The sequence below is a fragment of the Otolemur garnettii genome, unplaced genomic scaffold (assembly GCF_000181295.1).
Source record: "Otolemur garnettii isolate 467f Iridium unplaced genomic scaffold, OtoGar3 scaffold00029, whole genome shotgun sequence".
Lineage (NCBI taxonomy): Eukaryota > Metazoa > Chordata > Mammalia > Primates > Galagidae > Otolemur > Otolemur garnettii.
This window is the reverse complement of record NW_003852424.1, coordinates 12,033,363-12,050,102: the sequence shown is the minus strand read 5'-3', so window position 1 is coordinate 12,050,102 and position 16,740 is coordinate 12,033,363. Positions and strand designations below refer to the sequence as shown.

Below are 16,740 nucleotides of genomic sequence, written 5' to 3'. Positions count from 1 at the left end.
CTATTTAAGGGGGAAATTTACAGATTTCACTCCACTTGGTTCAGGAAGATCTCTGCTTCTTGCTTAGCTGGCTGGGCACAGGGGCGCCAGTCCACAGCGTCTGCCCCTTCCCTCTAGCAGCCACCCCCAGAGATTCATTCTGGAGGAGCCGTGCATTTGTGTTTTTGCCCATTCGTTTTCAGCTGCTGGTGAGGCTCTCACCCTTGGCCTTCTTGTCTGTGGAAGAGAGTTCTCTCCTGGTGTGTCTCTAAAGCCTGAATATTTGGTCTCTGTGCTGTCCTGGGACCTGAGCCCCAAATGAGGAGCAATCAGTCCTGTTGGGGGGGTTCTGAGCGGGACCTGCCTGTCAGCACTACCCGGTTCTACACCAACTTGCTTTTTTGCACTTCCTCATTTGGGCTCTGCTGAAGCCCATCCCGCCACGACCCTATTTCCTAGAGTACTGTTTTATACAACTCTACCATCCCCTCTTGAGGGTCATTCCCTCCTTGTGCTATGACTGCCAAACCCATAGAGTGTATAAAGGATGGCTGTCACCTTAGTGTGGGGAATCTTTTATTGTCCATTTGCAGAAAATTGTCTCATGTTGCTGGGGCAAACTTTAAACATGCCAACTATTGGAAATATCTTCTGATTTTATCAGAATCCAGAGGTAGGCAGTAAAAAATTCTAATGTAGAGCCAAATTACAAGTCATTAATAAGAACAGGTGCACTGGAAACCTTGACTAAGGGACTACAAAAGAAATAGTTAAAACCTAAAAGAAGGTATCAGGTAAACAGCACCTGACATTTACATTTTGACCCTTCAGTCTGGAGTCTTCCCTCTCTTTTTCAGGAGGTGTGGGGATTACTGTTTGTCACTCTGGAAGCAAAATCTCACAATTACAACAGATGATACAGGTATTCTTTTATTTTCTCAGAGAAGAGGTTGGGGCCTGGCCATGGCTGCCTCTGTAGACCCCTTCATGTCTAAGTGGCAAAGTTCACTTCTGGGACACATCCCTTTCCAGTTGGAGGAGTAAGCAGAGGCAACACTCGCCCTTTCTGCCAGAGGATTTCCCATAAGCGCTGTTCCGTGGATGGCACAGAACAGTGCTTGTGGTCTGCTGGACCGCCGATGAGCTTCTTATGAGGTCCAACTGGAGGCTGAGACTTGGGGTCATGTTTGAATGCAGGCTTCATTCTCATCATAGCCTCCGTGCCTTCCTGGGGCGGCAGCCGTTGTGTGGGATAGGGGTATTGTCTGTGATGGAGATCACTTCCAGGCCCCCCATGGTCAGTCCCTTGATGGCAGACTGGAAGGAGCAGAAAGAAGAAAGGGAAGGGAAGAAAGAGAGCAGGAGGCCCAATGGCTTTGATACCTACAATACCAATCCTATCCTATTCTCCAAAGTCTCCACCCAACCCCCTTAACCAAATTCTCTCACATTATACCTGCTGCTTTTCACCTTGCGCTTTACCGTCTGAGAACAAAGGCTCCTGGTGAACCTTGGCACTCCGTAAGCATCACACTTCTATAGCTTTCCTTAAGCAGTTTCCTTTGCCTGCAATGTCCCCTCTGCTCCCCTGCCAGTACCTATTATTCACGTCAAAGAGACGTCACCTCCTTGGGGAAGCTACAGATCATTCTAGCTAGTGCCATCAGGAAAGGTCATCCCTGCTGGGTCCAGGCTCCTCTGATGGGCTCCCAGCACCCTGGGCACATGCTGTACATGGCACTCATCAGTGTGTCCTGAGGGATCTGTTTGTGATGGTCCTCCAAGAGCCCCCTGCCCATTCCCAGTGCCTAGCATACAGCAGGCATTCAGTAAATGTCTGGTAAATTAAACTAAGTGATCTAGGCCTGCTCTGAGGGGCTCAGTAGATTACAGGAATAAGAGGAAGCTTCAAGCCATTATGGAAATCCACCACAGACTGCTTTTCCACTCTCCATACTTGACTCTCAAACCCCAACTTTTTTCCTGAGAGAAGAAAGCACACAGACTTCAGAGAAGCATGGCCACTTACCAGGCGCCCTGGCCCCAGGCCTTTCACCACAACTCGGATGTGAGTCACACCTTTCACTGCAGCTTTCTGGAGAGAAGGTGCAAGCGGTTAGTACCCCCGAGAGAGAACTAGTGCACCTGTACCTCTAGCTGCTGCCACCCAGAGTGCAAGGGAAAGGGAGGGAAGCAAAGGACAGGTGGCAGCAGTGCAGGACAGACCCAGCAGTGCCACAGAACTCCTATCTCAAATGAGTCACAGAATTGAAGTAACTGTGATCCCTTTAGCCCAGGACTGCACCGCCACCTAATGGAGATTTCTAAATATCACTCTGTTTTTCTCAGGTGTGCAAATGTCAAATTTTAGACCATGAAGTGGCAGCCTGGACTTCAAGGTAAACCTAAATATTCACTTATTCTCTTATCCTTTAAAATCGTTAGAGTTAAAATTTTCTTTCTTGTTTATAAAGGCAGCTCATTATAAAAACTAGAAGACACAACAGAAGTCTCTTATGACCCCCCAATAGAACCCACTGTGAACACTGATATATCCATTTTGGGGCATTTACAGCATTTTGATGATCATTAATAGATAGCAGTTAATATTTTGGGGTATCTTCCTGTGTTTGAAGGTCAAGGTTTTCCTTTAAGAAATATGTCTGGGCCAGGCATGGTGGCTCACACCTGTAATCCTAGCACTCTGGGGAGGCCAAGGCAGCCAAGGGATGCCAAGGTGCTGGACTGCTTGAGCTCACAAGTTTGAGACCTGAGCAAAAAGTGAGACCCTGTCTCTACTAAAAATAGAAAAACTGAGGCAAGAAGATCACTTTAGCCCAAGAGTTGGAGGTTGCTGTGAGCTATGATGGCATGGTACTCTATCCAGGGCGACAACTTGAGACTCTATCTCAAAAAAAAAAAAAAAAGAAAAAGAAAAAAAGAAAGCAATGTCGGGTTTGGTAGAATATGAACACTCGCCAGGGCTGTGTGCCAATAGAGTGCACAGACTGGTCCCAGACTCATTTGAGTCCAGATCAGGGAAATGAACTGGCTGCATGAGCAAGTTGCAGTATCTGAATCTCAGTTCGCTCTTGAAAACATGGGTAATACTCAGGGTGGTTTGAAGATTTAAGATAATGAATGGAAGATTTAAAATAATGAATGTAAGATGTCTGGTAAATGACCAATAAATATACCAATAGCAGCACATTGCCAATTTGTTTCTAGAAAGGTCTGCTATAATTGATACTGGAACTCACATTGTATGAGAACCTCACCATACCACATCCTCTCCAAATAAGACTATTATCACTACATCCCCAACCCCAACTGACCTTTAAATAGGGGTGGGCTTTGGTGCTTGCGCCTTCTCTATCCTGGCTTTTACCTGCTGGAATTCTCCCAGCATGAACCAACAAGTGTTTCACCTCTAATGAAGCTGACAGAAAGAGAAAAGGGCAGCCTTTTCACATAGACCTCTTTAAACCATACTCAGTGTCAGGGCATCTAACAGGAGTTGCTAAACCCCTGCTTCTGAAAGTGCTTCTGAACAGCTAGTTTAATGGGAATTCTCTGTGATTGGCCCTGCAGAGAGCAGAACACAGCACACAGGGAACTGGAAAGAACAAATACTTACCGCTGCTGCAGCTATGCCTGTGGTCTGTGCTGCGATGCCTGTGCCCTTTTTGGCATTCCGAAATCCCTCTGTGCCACAGGAAGTACGGGCAAGGGGCTGGTTGGCGGCAGAGACCACCTGGATCTGTGTGCTGAGTAAAGCGGGGGAGGCAGACGGGTATAATTATCTTTCGTTCAGGGAAATAAGAGAGCACTAACCTGTGCCCGGGGAGGCACAGGTGAGAAAGAAAAAGACATCCAGCTGTTTCCCCTTTGAGTTTCTCAGATGAACATGTTTTGAACTCCAAGAAGTGTTAGAATCCTCCTCTACCCTGAAGTGAAAACTTTCAAATCATATAACCTAAAGAGAGCTCCACAATCTGAGGGTCAGTACGCATCATTGAGAGGAAGGGAGGCACAATTTCCTCCTACTGTCTTTCCTGTAACCAGTATTTAAATTAGATAGGATGTCCTTGTCTCACTTTTTTCCCCTAAGAAATTAGATGTTTCACAGCAGGTAATTAAAAAAAACCGGACTTTGCATTAGGGAAAGTTTCAGATATACACAAACGTGAACAGAGTAACATATGAACTCCCATATTAATATATGAACTCCACCCAGCTCAACAATTACCAACCATATCCAATTCAGTTTCCTCTCTACACTCTGTTCCTATTTCCCTCACCGATGGATTACTTCGAAGCAAAACCCAGGCCTATCATTTCATCTGTAAATATTTCAGTATATTGCTCTAAAATATAAAGACTCTTAACCCTCCCCCCCAAAACCATTATCTTAACTAAAAAAAGTTAGCCACATACCATACGAGATAATTTTGATGCTTATGACATACTAGTCCATGATCAAAAATTATTTTAAATAAGCAAAACTTTTTTTTGTAATCATCTCCAACAAATTAAATTGCAGTGAAGAATGACTTTAAGGAATTCTTAGACATGCTTTCCATTTTGCCTTTGGCCATCATCACTCTCCTTGTGAGCTCCCAGGAGAAGCAGAGGAGCGGCTGGAGGGGAGACCTGCTGCAGCCAGCCCTGGGCTCTAGCCCTCTCCTGTTGGCCTGGCCATGGCTCTGCCGGTTCCTCTACCAAGGTTTCTAAGGTTTTCTACACTGAACAGAAGCATAAGACAATTGCTTGTGCTTGAGACAGCCTAAGTAGTGGCGCACACAGCAGGCCAGATACTTTCTCTCATGAACACTGCCAGGGACCCCACAGTGTCTCATTTGGACCCCACACTCTAGTCTGTGACTACAAAGTCTCTTGTACTCTTCCTCCTGAATTGCTTGGTGGGCAGGCTGTGGCCAAGTACTAAGCCCATTTCCAAGCAGCCACTGACTTGCAGAGGTGTCACTAATGCTAGCTATGTTTCTGTTGACACGTGGTTGGGAACTCCTTTGGAACCTGTTTGTAAGCCACGCAAGAACACTAGTCTTGTCACTTTAAATTCACCACTCACATTTAGCCCTTGTACAAGGTCAGTGCATAGTGGCCCGAGGTAATACTTCAAAGGGACAACACTTATTTGGAAGTTTACATTTTGGTTAGTTTCTGAGTCATGTATTTGTAAACTATCTCTCTTCTTCTTCTTCTTTTTTTTAAATTTAGAAAAATTAGCTGGGTGGGGTGTGTGCCTGTAGTCCCAGCTACTCAGAAGGCTTAGTCAGGAGGATCACTTGAGGCCAGGAGTTGGAGGCTGCTCTCTTCTTATTTATACATCACGCAGCCTCTATCTCTCGGTACTGAGCAACACTTAGTATGTGCCTTCGTGATGGGACCATCTGCTCCTACATTTCTCCAATTCTTAAGCAAAGCCATCAAACACGATTCCCAATGAAAGCAAAGAAATCTTTTTTGTGTGTGTGACAGTTTTATTATGCTGCCCTCGGTAGAGTACCGTGCCATCACAGCTCACAGCAACCTCAAACTCTTGGGCTTAAGCAATTCTCTTGCCTTACCCTCCTCCCTCTGTAGTTGGGACTACTGGAGGCCACCACAATGCCTGGCTATTTTTTGTCATTGTTGTTTAGCAGGCTCAGGCCAGGTTCGAACCCACCACCCCAGGTGCATGTGGCCAGTGCCCTTAACCACTGAGCTATAGGTGCTGAGTCCTTTTTTTTTTTATATTTTTGAGACAGAGTTTCACTATGATGCCCTGGTAGAGTGCGGTGGTGTCACAGCTCCCAGCAACCTCAAACTCTTGGGCTTAAGCAATTCTCTTAGCTCAGCCTCCCAAGTAGCTGGGACTACAGGTGCCCACCACAATGCCTGGCTATTTTTGTTGTTGTAGTTGTCATTGTTGTTTAGCAGGCCCTGGCTGGGTTGGAACCCACCAGCCCTGGTGTATGTGGCTGGCGCCCTAACCACTGGGCTATGGACAAGTCAAGAAATCCAATAAATATGGTATGCCCAATCTATTTCACACTTTCATGAAACTTGAGTACACTTTATAAAGATGGAGGATGGTTTCCCCAAACAAGAAGGAGTAAGCTTGGGGGGGGGGCTTCTACATTAGCCCCATCAGACAGCGTGGGGGTGCCCTGACTTCTACCCCTGGTATTCATGGGGAACACCTAGTGAAGCGGAAAGACACCCCAGTGGGCCTGCCCAGGTGCCACCTTCCTGCTTACTTGTTGTAGGAGGCTTTGATGTGCGCAATCGGGATCTCCTCAAACTTCTTTCCTGCCCACCTCAGGGGACTCTCCTCTCCCAGAATGGGAGGGTAAATGCTGCAATTAGAAGAAACATTTTCTTTAAAATTGTGCTGCTTAAAAAAAAAAAAAAAAAAAAATCAACAATTTTCCCTTTTTTTTTTTTTTTTTTACAGTTTTTGGCCAGGGCTGGGTTTGAACCCGCTACCTCTGGTATATGGGGCCGGCGCTCTATCATATCTATGTTTTTTAAAAATATCAAAATAGTACAAATGAATCCATAATGAAAAACAACAGGCCTCTGCCCCTACCCTAGTCTCACCATTTCTTTCCGATCCTTCTGGTGCTACTGTCGTGTTTGTGACTGCTGTGATTACAAGGCTGTTTCTTGTCTTGCAGATGTTTGGACATTATCTAGTAACTTTTTGCCGTAAGAAAGAGATGTGCATTCATATTCCACATCTTCCTTGTCCTTGCTAGTATAATCATGTCACTATTTTCAAGTCCTTTATAGTCTACTCTTTCTCCAAACCTCAACCTCTGTTTATTGTTTCATCAACCACAGACAATATGTTGACTCTATAAAAATGAGATATAATATTTTAATACTCAGAATATCATTACTATAAAAAAATTTCAGTATCCTAAAATAGAAGATAGTAGACTTTCCATAAAGGACCACAGAGTAAATATTTTAGCTTTTGTTTGCCACAAGGTTTCTGTCCCAACTACTAAACTCTGCTTATATATCACAAAAACAGCCACAGACAACAGTAAACTAAGATGTGTGGCTGTGTTCCAATAAAGCTCTATTTACGAAAGCAGGCAACTGGCCAGACTGGCCCCGGGCCAGGTATGGTTTGCCAGCCCCTGTACCAGACCAGTAGCTGTCAATGCAGGCTGAACATCAGTCACCTGTGAAGCATCCAGATGCTTAAGCTCTGTCCTAGAATTCTGGATGGAGTCTGAGAATTTATTTTCAAACGCCCCAGGAGAATCAGATGTGAACTTAAGGTTGAGAACACATTGTATTGAGTTCAAAATCTCCCACTATCTTAGCCCAAGCCGTTCTCTGGGCTATCTTTATGTCAGCCTCTTTATTTTCAGATGGAGAAAATCTGGTGGAAATAGGGTTGCAAGGGAAGCCAAGCTTTGGCCCCGGGAGATCTGCCTCAGTTTAGAGCTTTGCTCACCAACTTAAGCTTTTTTTAAAAATTCAAACAGAATTTTGAATCCTGCTTCTGGGACAGGAGTAAATCTGCTGTTGCACTTTGTGTACACATACCATCAGATTCATGTTTGTGTCCTGCTGCCACTTGCCATTTTGGAAAACACACTATAATCTGAGTACCACTCTCCCTCTTTTTCAGATACTTTAAAAAAGCAAAAACCACAGTGGTATTCAAAGGTTACAGGGTATTCTTTAGAAATAATTTAGAATGTCAGTAGGTTATGTGCCCAGATGGAAAGTAGATGATTATTTCTCCACTGATAGTTTCTCCTACTGACTTGGGGATAAAAAAACACAAGTTGGAATGTAACCAGTGTAATGCCTTTATGTATATAGTAAGGTTTGGAACTAGGAAGGATTTGGAGCTTGAATCACTTAATTGAAGAAACACAAGATTAGGCCTTTAAACCTTCCAGGTCTGCTGTACAACCAAGTGGCTTACCCCAAGGAAGCCAGAAAAAGGAAAGACAAAGCTTTTCCAACACTGGTCTGTTGTCTCTTCATGTCCATCCTCACACCAGGGAAATAACCGTTTTATAACTGCTGCTAGAGACAATTTTAAAAAATGCAAATACATGCAGAAAAGTGCAAAGATTGTAGTTGCTGGCTTACTTCACCTTTTTTTTTTAGAGACAGAGCCTCACTTTATTGCCCTCGGTAGAGTGCTGTGATGTCACAGTTCACAGCAACCTCCAACCCCTGGGCTTAGGTGATTTTCTTGCCTCAGCCTCTCGAGTAGCTGGGACTACAGGTGCCTGCCACAACACCTTGCTATTTTTTTTGTTGCAGTTTGGCTGGGGCTGAGTTTGAACCCCACCCCCTCTGTATATGGAGCCGGCGCCCTACCCACTGAGCCACAGGCACCGCCCTGGCTTACTTCACCTTAACACTATTCCTGTGCTCTTGTGGGTGATTGCAGTGATTTTCTTCCAACACTTTGGTTCGTTCCTTGACTTCCTTCAGTGATCATATGTCTTCTGTCCTACTGTGACTAGACTATTTCTAAGGTCACACCGAGCTCTTGTCATTATAATACCTCCAACCCCATCATAGACTAGATTTCAAGCACCACACTGTCTGGCCACTTCCTGGTGGACTCACTTGCTCCCTCTATTACTTTGACTCTAGGAACCCTGCAATCCCACAGGGACCTACAATCCACTGATCCTGCCAGCTTTCTACTACCCCTCACACTCCTCATGCCTTACTCCTCTCCTCACCCGACTGCATCCCATGGCGAGTCATGATAATCACTCCCTTGTATACCTCCTCAATTCTCTGTGCACATGTGCTGCCCACTTTACTGCACTGTACTCTCCTTACAGCCCTCCAGCCCTAGGAAAAACCATCTCTCCATCTGCTCTGAGCCTGTGCATGCCCCAGTATAGTTGGCTACACAGCAGCGCTGACTGGTCTCTCTCTCCTAACAGGGTTTCTTAACCTCAGCACTACTGACATTTTGGGCAAGATAATTCTTTGTTGTAGGAGGCTGTCCTGTGAACCCTAAGGTGTTTGGTAGCATCCTTGGGCTCTACCCATTATATACAGTCTCCCAAGTTATGACAACAAATATGGTTTCAGACACTGCTCAAAGTCCCCTGGAGGCAAAATTGCTCCCAGTTGAGAACCACTACTCTATTTTAATGACTTCTGGCATCACGTGGGCCCTCAGTGCTGCCTGGTAACATACAGCACATCCCCAGTTCAATTACCCTTCCATTCTCCAGGATGATTCTTTCATACCTTCTTTTGTGCCCTGGAAACCCCACCTCTTTCCTGCTTCCTTTCTGTCAGCTGATGACCTTCACAGAGACAGAAAAGCAATCAGACTTTCTTCCTACTCAGGCTACCAGACACCTGTGCCCACAGTCTTTGCCATATCTCCTGCTATGAAGCTCCGTTTGAGCATTAGCTCCTCAAGAACATTGCCCAGTATCATCATTCTTTCCCCTCTATACATCATCCCATCAGCAAAACATACTGTCATGTCTCAAACCTAAAAAAACCCCAAATGGTGGTGCCTGTGGCTCAAGGAGTAGGGCGTCTGCCCCATATACCAGACGTGGTGGGTTCAAACTTGACCCTGGCAAAAAAACTGCAAAAAAAAAAAAAAAATCCAAACCTCTTGCGATCAAAAAGCCCTTGATCTACTGTATGTTTCTCTATGCCCCCTTACGCGAATGACTGAACTGGCTTTTCTTCCTATCTTTTCTTCTCCTTGAACACAGTTCAGTCAGACATCAGCTTCCACCACTCCACCAAAATCCACCAAAAATGCTCTAATCCAACCAACTCTGCTCTGTTAAATCTGATAAGTGATTCTGCCATTAGCCTGTTGGCCAGATCACATCAGCAGCATTTGACACAGCTAACCTCCCTACCTTCAACCAAAATAAAAAACAAACAAACAAAAAATCCTAAACAAACCTCTCTCTTGATTTTTTTTCTTTTTCTTTTTGAGACATAGTCTCACTCAGTCACCCTGAGTTGAGTGCTGTGTTATCATGGCTCATAGCAACTTCAAACTCTCGAGCTCAAGCAATCCTTCTATCTCAGCTTCCCAAGTACATGGGACTACAGGCGCCTGCTACAGCATCAGCTAGTTTTTTGTAGAGACGGGGTGGGGTGAGAGTGTCTTGCTTTGCTAACTCAGGAGATCCACCCACCTAGGCCTCCCAGAGTGCTATGATTATAGCCATGAGCCGCCATACTCGGCCTCACTTGACTTTCTTAATGCCTTGTTCCAAGTTTTTTGTTGTATGTTGCTTCCTCATCTCCTAAATCTCTAAATATCAAGAATGTTCTAGGTTTCAATCTTTGGACCTCTTCATCTACACTTACTCTGTTGATAATCTTGTCTCATGGTTTTATATACCATCTACATGATGATGTTGCTCAAATGTATATCTCCAGCCCAGATCTGCTCCCTGAACATTATTTCCTACCAACTACACTGTGTCTTCACTTGTATGTTAATTAAACATCTTAAACTGACCACTTCCAATTCAAACTCCTTCACTCTTCCCCATCATAATAAATGACAACTCCAGTTGTTTAGACCAGAAGTGTTCGGATCTTGACTCTTCTCTTTTTCTCCCACCTTATAGTAAAAAATCTGCTGACTGTACCTTCAAAATGTATCAGTCTAGCCATTTATACTACTGGTTGCTACTGCCCTGGTGTAAGCCACTATCATTTCTTGCCTGGATTATTTGAGTAGTATTCTAATTGCTTAGATGACTTCTCCTAGCTTCTATTCTTACTCCTTTATGGTTTAATGTTAAGACAGCAGCCAAAGAAAAATCCCTTTAAAATGTAAACAATATCATTTGTTTACTCAATGGTCCTCTACTCAAAACTCTCCAGTGGCTTCCCATCTCATTCAGAATAAATAGCTGAAGTCTGGCGAATAGGGCAGGGCCTGCTGGAACCTCCCCTCCCCCAACTTTCACACCCATGTGTTACTTGTTTTATATTTACTGTTTCTCACCCACTAGAATTGAAATTCTATGGAGGCAGGGCTTTTTGTCTGTTTTGTCAGGGATATATCTCCAACATTTTCAACAATGCTTGGCATTGCTGAATGACTTCAACAGAATCTTGTTTTAGGTTCCTTCAGCTGCCCTTCACATCCTGCAGTGGGGACAGTGTAAAAGCTACAGTGTGACAGACAACACCCTCAGCATTCCCATTCCTTCTTGTCTTGCTGGCCTCATTTGCATCACACACACACACCTGAATACACCATGTTCCTGCACAATGCATGTCTTTACACAGACTGTTACTTTTGCCTCTAATAATCACTTCATCTTGTCCAGCTGAACTCCCATTCAATTTACTTTTCAAGGTACTTTAGAGCTCCAGGTTATCTTCTCTGCAGTCTTGCCTGATTTCCTCAGGATAGAGACACTTACTCTTTCACAATTTCTACCAGTTCTCACCTTCATTGTACTACTGATCACATCACACTGAAAATATTTATATATTTATCTTCTAAGAAAGACTGAATTACTTGTAGGGAGGAATGATCTTTGGTATTTGTATTCCCAGCACCTAGCATAGTGTCTGACACATTGATTCTCATAGACATTAGAAAATGTGAAGTTACGGTGGATGTGTACACATCTAGGACATAGAGGTGGCGCACTAGTGGGAAGCAAGATGCCAGTTCCCAGGGCTGAGTACAAAAGCCACCCTGGACCTTCTCTAAGAAGTGTCTGATAATTTGTGCCACTACTTTACATCATGGTCCCCACTATTTCGTTCCTAGGCAGAGAAGGTTGCTTGTCTGACATGATCTCAGTGTTAGAAAGAAAGAAAGCTGATATACTGTACACACGTTATGTTCACTTAACAGTCACTCATTCATTCAACAAATGTTCACTGAACATCTATTTTGTGCCAGGGCTCATCTTATTTGATTCTTACAACAACCTCTCTCAGCATTATCCCTGTTTTTAGGTGAGAAAGCTAAAGATCAGAGATTGATGTGCACAAGGCCTCATGGATGGCAAGTCAGGACTCAGGAGGGTGGTGGGCAAAGTCACAGGCTGCAGGTCTCTCGAGGGCTGGACCTAAGCGGCGCTCACCTGAAGCTGCTGCGGCTCGGAGCTGCCGTCTTCACTTCAACTTCCTGCTTGGCCGCCGCGTCTTGCAGCTCCGGCGTGCGCGTGTGGATGGTCCGGACCGGCGTCCCGACCATGACCCTGCGGGGAGGAAAAGTTCAGGGAGCTCCAGGGCCTGACGGCCGCTGGCACCAGGTAGTTTATGGGCAAAGGCAGCAGCGTGGCCTCTGTAGTTCCGGGGAGTCCAGGAGGCAATCATCGTTACCTGGTCGGTCGGGGCCAGGTCCGAGACCATAGGAACCACAACCCTGCGTTTCTTATGACCTGCATGACTTAAATTGACCCTAGTCAGCTCCCGTCGGTAGCTAAGTTTTAGCGGGGCGGCGCCTGTACCAGGAGCACCTGGTGGATAGGGTACAGAAGGAAAAGTTACCTGATCTCCAGGTGACATCAAAAAAATGTTTTTATTAAGTTTAAATGCACAACTAAAACTATACTCGCTGATTCAATTGGTGATTCCCTTCCATTTTTAATGTTCAGATATCTCCATCCACCCCTCCACATTGGAATGGTCCGTCCTAGTAGTTCTGGGGCCAGGGCTCCCTTGGGCTTGCTACTCCCGCGTTGCCTTATGGGAACATGCGGTTGGTTGAGAGCCGGGAGCCGCGGTGCATTGTGGGAGGCCAGAAAAATGGCGGCGCCCGTTAGGCGGACTCTGTTAGGAGTGGCTAGGGGCTGGCGGCAGTTCGAGAGGCTCTGGGCTGGTAACTTGGGTTCTCGAAGCCTGGCCCTAGCGGCCGCACCCTCAAACAAAGGATCTCCATGGCGTCTGTTGGGCGCAATGTGTCTGCAGCGACCTCCTCTAGTCTCCAAGCCATTGACTCCATTGCAGGAAGAGATGGAGGCTTTGCTAAAGCAGGTGAGACTGAGATGGAGATTTCAGGGTAACGTTGGGGAAGCAATAGCAGCAGGCAGGCCTGAGTTCGAACTCAACTTGAGTACCAGTTAGTCTGTGTTACTCTGAGCGAGCCATTTCACCTCTCTGAACGAATACTGTACTTACCTGCAAAATGGTACCTGGCTTGATTTGATACTTAGTAGGCAACTAACAAAAAGTTTCCCTTTTATTTGGTTTTCTTTGTCGTCACTTTAGGCACCACTTTGGAGATGCTGTCCTTGTTAACGTAACGTAACACCTTAGGGATCCCGTGGCGAACGAGAATCACTGTCATAAGGAACTCACAGTTTGTAGGGGAGAAGCTCTGTGATGGGATGAGCATTAAGGAGGAAGGATAGGAGGCAGCGGGCACATCTGTAAGATACCTGTGATAAACTCTGCTCTGTTTTACCTCACAGGGCTATTTTTGCAAAGGGCAGATGAGGAATCGTGGGCAAAAACTGAGCGTAATGACTGTGAGGATAAGTCCCCACAGGTAGTGATTGAAGGATTTGTTTTCCTAGAACCGGAGATGTTTTTGTTTTGGTCTGCTGCGAGTTGTATGCATCTTTGCTTTATGCTCTGTTTACTTACTCGACAGATGTTTATTACCCACCCCTGCAGATGCTTAGAGCACATACTATGTATCAGCGTGTTAAGTGATAGAGATAATGAATGAGACAAATGTAGTTAAGGTTCTCAGCTTCAGTCTGGTGGAGTGAGGGACTAAGTAACCAAATAGTTACATGAGTAATTGTAGAGGAAAACACAGGTACCTTAAGAATGTTTAGCCAGGATATCTAATTTTGATTTTTTTTTTTTTTTTTTTTTGGCCCGGGGCCGGTTTTGAACCTGCCACGTCTGGTATATGGGGCTGGCGCCCTACTCCTTTGAGCCACAGGCGTCACCCTTTAATTTTGATTTTTATGAGTTCATGATTTTATGAGCTTACGATACCAGCTACTTGGGGGCTGAGGCAGGAGGATTGCTTGAGGCCAGGAGTTTAAGAGTAGTCTGGGCAATGTAGTGAGACCCTTTCTCCCCCCAAAATATGCCAAGGAATGTCTCGCTGAGAAAATGATATTTAAATTAAGATTAGAAGGATGAGTACAAATCTCCTAGGAAAAAGAATGTGAAAAAACATTCCAGGAAGAAGAAACAGTATCAGTAAAGCCTCTGAGGCAGGAAAGTCCTTGGTGAGTGAGATTCTGATCAAAGACTTACATTAATGGAGCATGGAAAGTAGTCAGGTAGTGCCTGTCCTAGCTCTTTGTTTTTTTATGTCAGTCTTCACTCCTAATCACATTTTCACCTTTTGGCAAATGTAATTCAAGCTCAAGGTGCAGGTGCCCCTTTTCTGTGTCTGTAGTATTTTGATTCCATGTCTGATTATGTTGGGTGATAAAATTCCGAGCTTGCCAAATGTACTCTAGCTCTATTTATTCTTTTTTCTTCCTTTTAATTTTCCCAGGTTGAGTTAGTATTTTGCTGTTTTAATTTTCCCAGATCGAGATAGAGAAAAGCTTGTATTCAGACCATGAGCTTCGTGGTCTGGAAGAAAGCCAGCGACTGGCAAGGAAGAAAGCTGACTTTTATGATGAAGAAGATGAAGAAGATATATTGCTGGCACAAGATTTGGAAGATATGTGGGAACAGACATTCCTACAATTCAAACCTGGAGCTCGCATAACAGGTTTGTAATCTTTGGGCCAGAGCAAAAAAAGGGTAGTCTGGTTCCCAAATAAAGAACATTTGCTTAGCTCCTGCTGTTTCTCACAGTAACCTCTTTCAGAATGAGATGGAGGAAGTAAGAAATAATTTCAAGTAACAAAACTTTCCGGTGGAAGAAAAGTACGTTCTTTTCCCTGTTTCTCACATCTAACATTAACTTTTAAAAGGTCTGTGTTATTTTTGAGTGAGAGATAAGAGTACTGAGATAGCATTTTCTCTCTCAGTTCACCTTTGTGTTATCTGCGTGCAACACCTAGTTTGGGAATGGAAGAGGCTTTTTCTAGTAGTTCCTATGTTTTATCTGAAATTCCTCTAAAAGTAGGAAGTTGAATTCTATTATCCTTGTTTTACAGATGAAGATTGAAAAACAGAGAAGCTAGGTGCTAGTTAAGTCAGTAATAGCATCCAAACCAATGATACAATGTTTGAATTAGTATGACCATTCCCTTTTCAAAGCTCAAAGTATGGCTTGTAATTTAAAGAAGTTCACCTCTTGATTTCTTCTCACCTTTTAGTTTCCTCAAGATTGTGAGACTCTTGTAAGAGATCACAATTAGATGAGTCAGAGTTCAGTTATAAACTCTTTCAAGGCAAGCATCATGGCTCTTCCTTAAAGGAAAATTGTAAAACTCAAAGCTCTTTGGTTCTGGAAGATCAGATCATAGTCTTCTTGCCTTCTCTTTCCCTGTCTTTATAGAAGCTGATAATAAGAATGACCGAACTTCACTGCACCGGAAGCTGGATAGAAACCTTATCCTGTTAGTTAGAGAGAAGCTTGGAGACCAGGATATTTGGATGCTACCCCAAGCAGAGTGGCAGCCTGGAGAAACTCTTCGAGGTACAGCAGAGCGAACTCTGGCCACACTGTCAGGTAGGTTCTCTGCCTTCCTCTAAATTTCACAAGATTCACTTCAGACTTGGCCAGACATGATTATGAGAATGGGTTTAAGGATGGGCGTGGGAAGGTTAATGGAAACTTTGATATTTATAAAAATTTCAGTTAGAAAAATGTAGGTATGGATTTCTCTTGGACCTGGTGAGAATCTTTGTCTCACTGAGATTTTTTAACTTAGTACATTCAGAATTGATATTTCTCCCTTTCTCTCTGCCTGCTTATTGATACCACTGCTTATCTGTTCACTTGACCAGTGACTTGAGAGTTATCCTTGACCTTACTCTGACATCTGTAACTTCTTGAGTCCCACCTGATCTGTTTTAAATAGTCCCTTCTTTAGTCCCAACCTTTATTATTATTAGTTATTTATTTTTTGAGATAGAGTCTTACTCTATCACCCTGAGTAGAGTGCTGTGGTGTCATCATAGCTCATAGCAACCTCAAATTCTTAGGTTCAAGCAATCCTCTTGCCTCAGCTTACTGAGTAACTGGGACTACAGGCATCTGCCATGATGCCTGGCTAATTTTTGTATTTTTGGTAGAGACAGGGTCTCTCTCTTGTTCAGGCTGTTCTTGAACTCTTGAGCTCAAGTGATCTACTCACATCGGTCTCCCAGAGTGCTAGGATTATAGGTGTGAGCCAGCATGCCTGGCCTATTCCCACATCTTTAGCTGTGACCTTCTTTACTTTTCACTAGGCCAAGGTTTTTCCAACTTTGGTATTATTGATGTTTGGGGTTGGATAATTCTTTGTGGGGGAGCTATTCTGTACATTATAATATGTTTAGCAGCATCTCTGGCCCCTAAGCCACTAGATGCCAGTAGCACTAGCTTATCTCTCAGCCTCTCTGTGCCACAGTGTGACAACCAAAAATATCTCTAATATTACCTGGGGAGCAATTACAGTGGTTCAGAACCACTACACTGTAAAGTAGATGCCAAGTACATTTCCCTTTTGTGCTATGTGGCTGGTAAAAAATGCCTTCTTGTCATAACACAAATCTCTTGTCACTTCTCTGCATGGAATTTTTTTTTTTTTTTTTTGAGACACAGTCTCACCTATTCACCCTAGGGTTGAGTGCCATGGTATTATAGCTCACAGCAACCTCAAACTCTTG

The 16,740-nt window shown here is 44.2% G+C and overlaps 2 protein-coding genes across 2 annotated transcripts in view; one reads left to right on the top strand and one right to left on the bottom strand.

The window, feature by feature from the left end:
* Positions 1 to 893: 893 nt before the first annotated feature.
* MRPS11 (mitochondrial ribosomal protein S11) lies at positions 894 to 12,586 on the bottom strand. The gene is made up of 6 exons (XM_003788656.3): positions 12,325 to 12,586; positions 12,084 to 12,200; positions 6,243 to 6,341; positions 3,617 to 3,746; positions 2,009 to 2,074; positions 894 to 1,296 (listed from the first exon to the last, which is right to left on the bottom strand). The coding sequence occupies exons 1-6, from the start codon at positions 12,387 to 12,389 to the stop codon at positions 1,189 to 1,191; spliced, it is 585 nt and encodes a 194-aa protein (XP_003788704.1). The 5' UTR covers positions 12,390 to 12,586; the 3' UTR covers positions 894 to 1,188.
* Positions 12,587 to 12,721: 135 nt separating this feature from the next.
* The window catches only part of MRPL46 (mitochondrial ribosomal protein L46), a 6,411-nt gene continuing 2,392 nt past the window's right edge, over positions 12,722 to 16,740 (top strand). Inside the window, exons 1-3 of the mRNA XM_003788655.3 lie at positions 12,722 to 12,978; positions 14,503 to 14,689; positions 15,425 to 15,598. Coding sequence (XP_003788703.1) covers positions 12,751 to 12,978; positions 14,503 to 14,689; positions 15,425 to 15,598 — 589 coding nt within the window. The 5' untranslated portion in view covers positions 12,722 to 12,750. The remainder of the gene's footprint in view (positions 12,979 to 14,502; positions 14,690 to 15,424; positions 15,599 to 16,740) is intronic.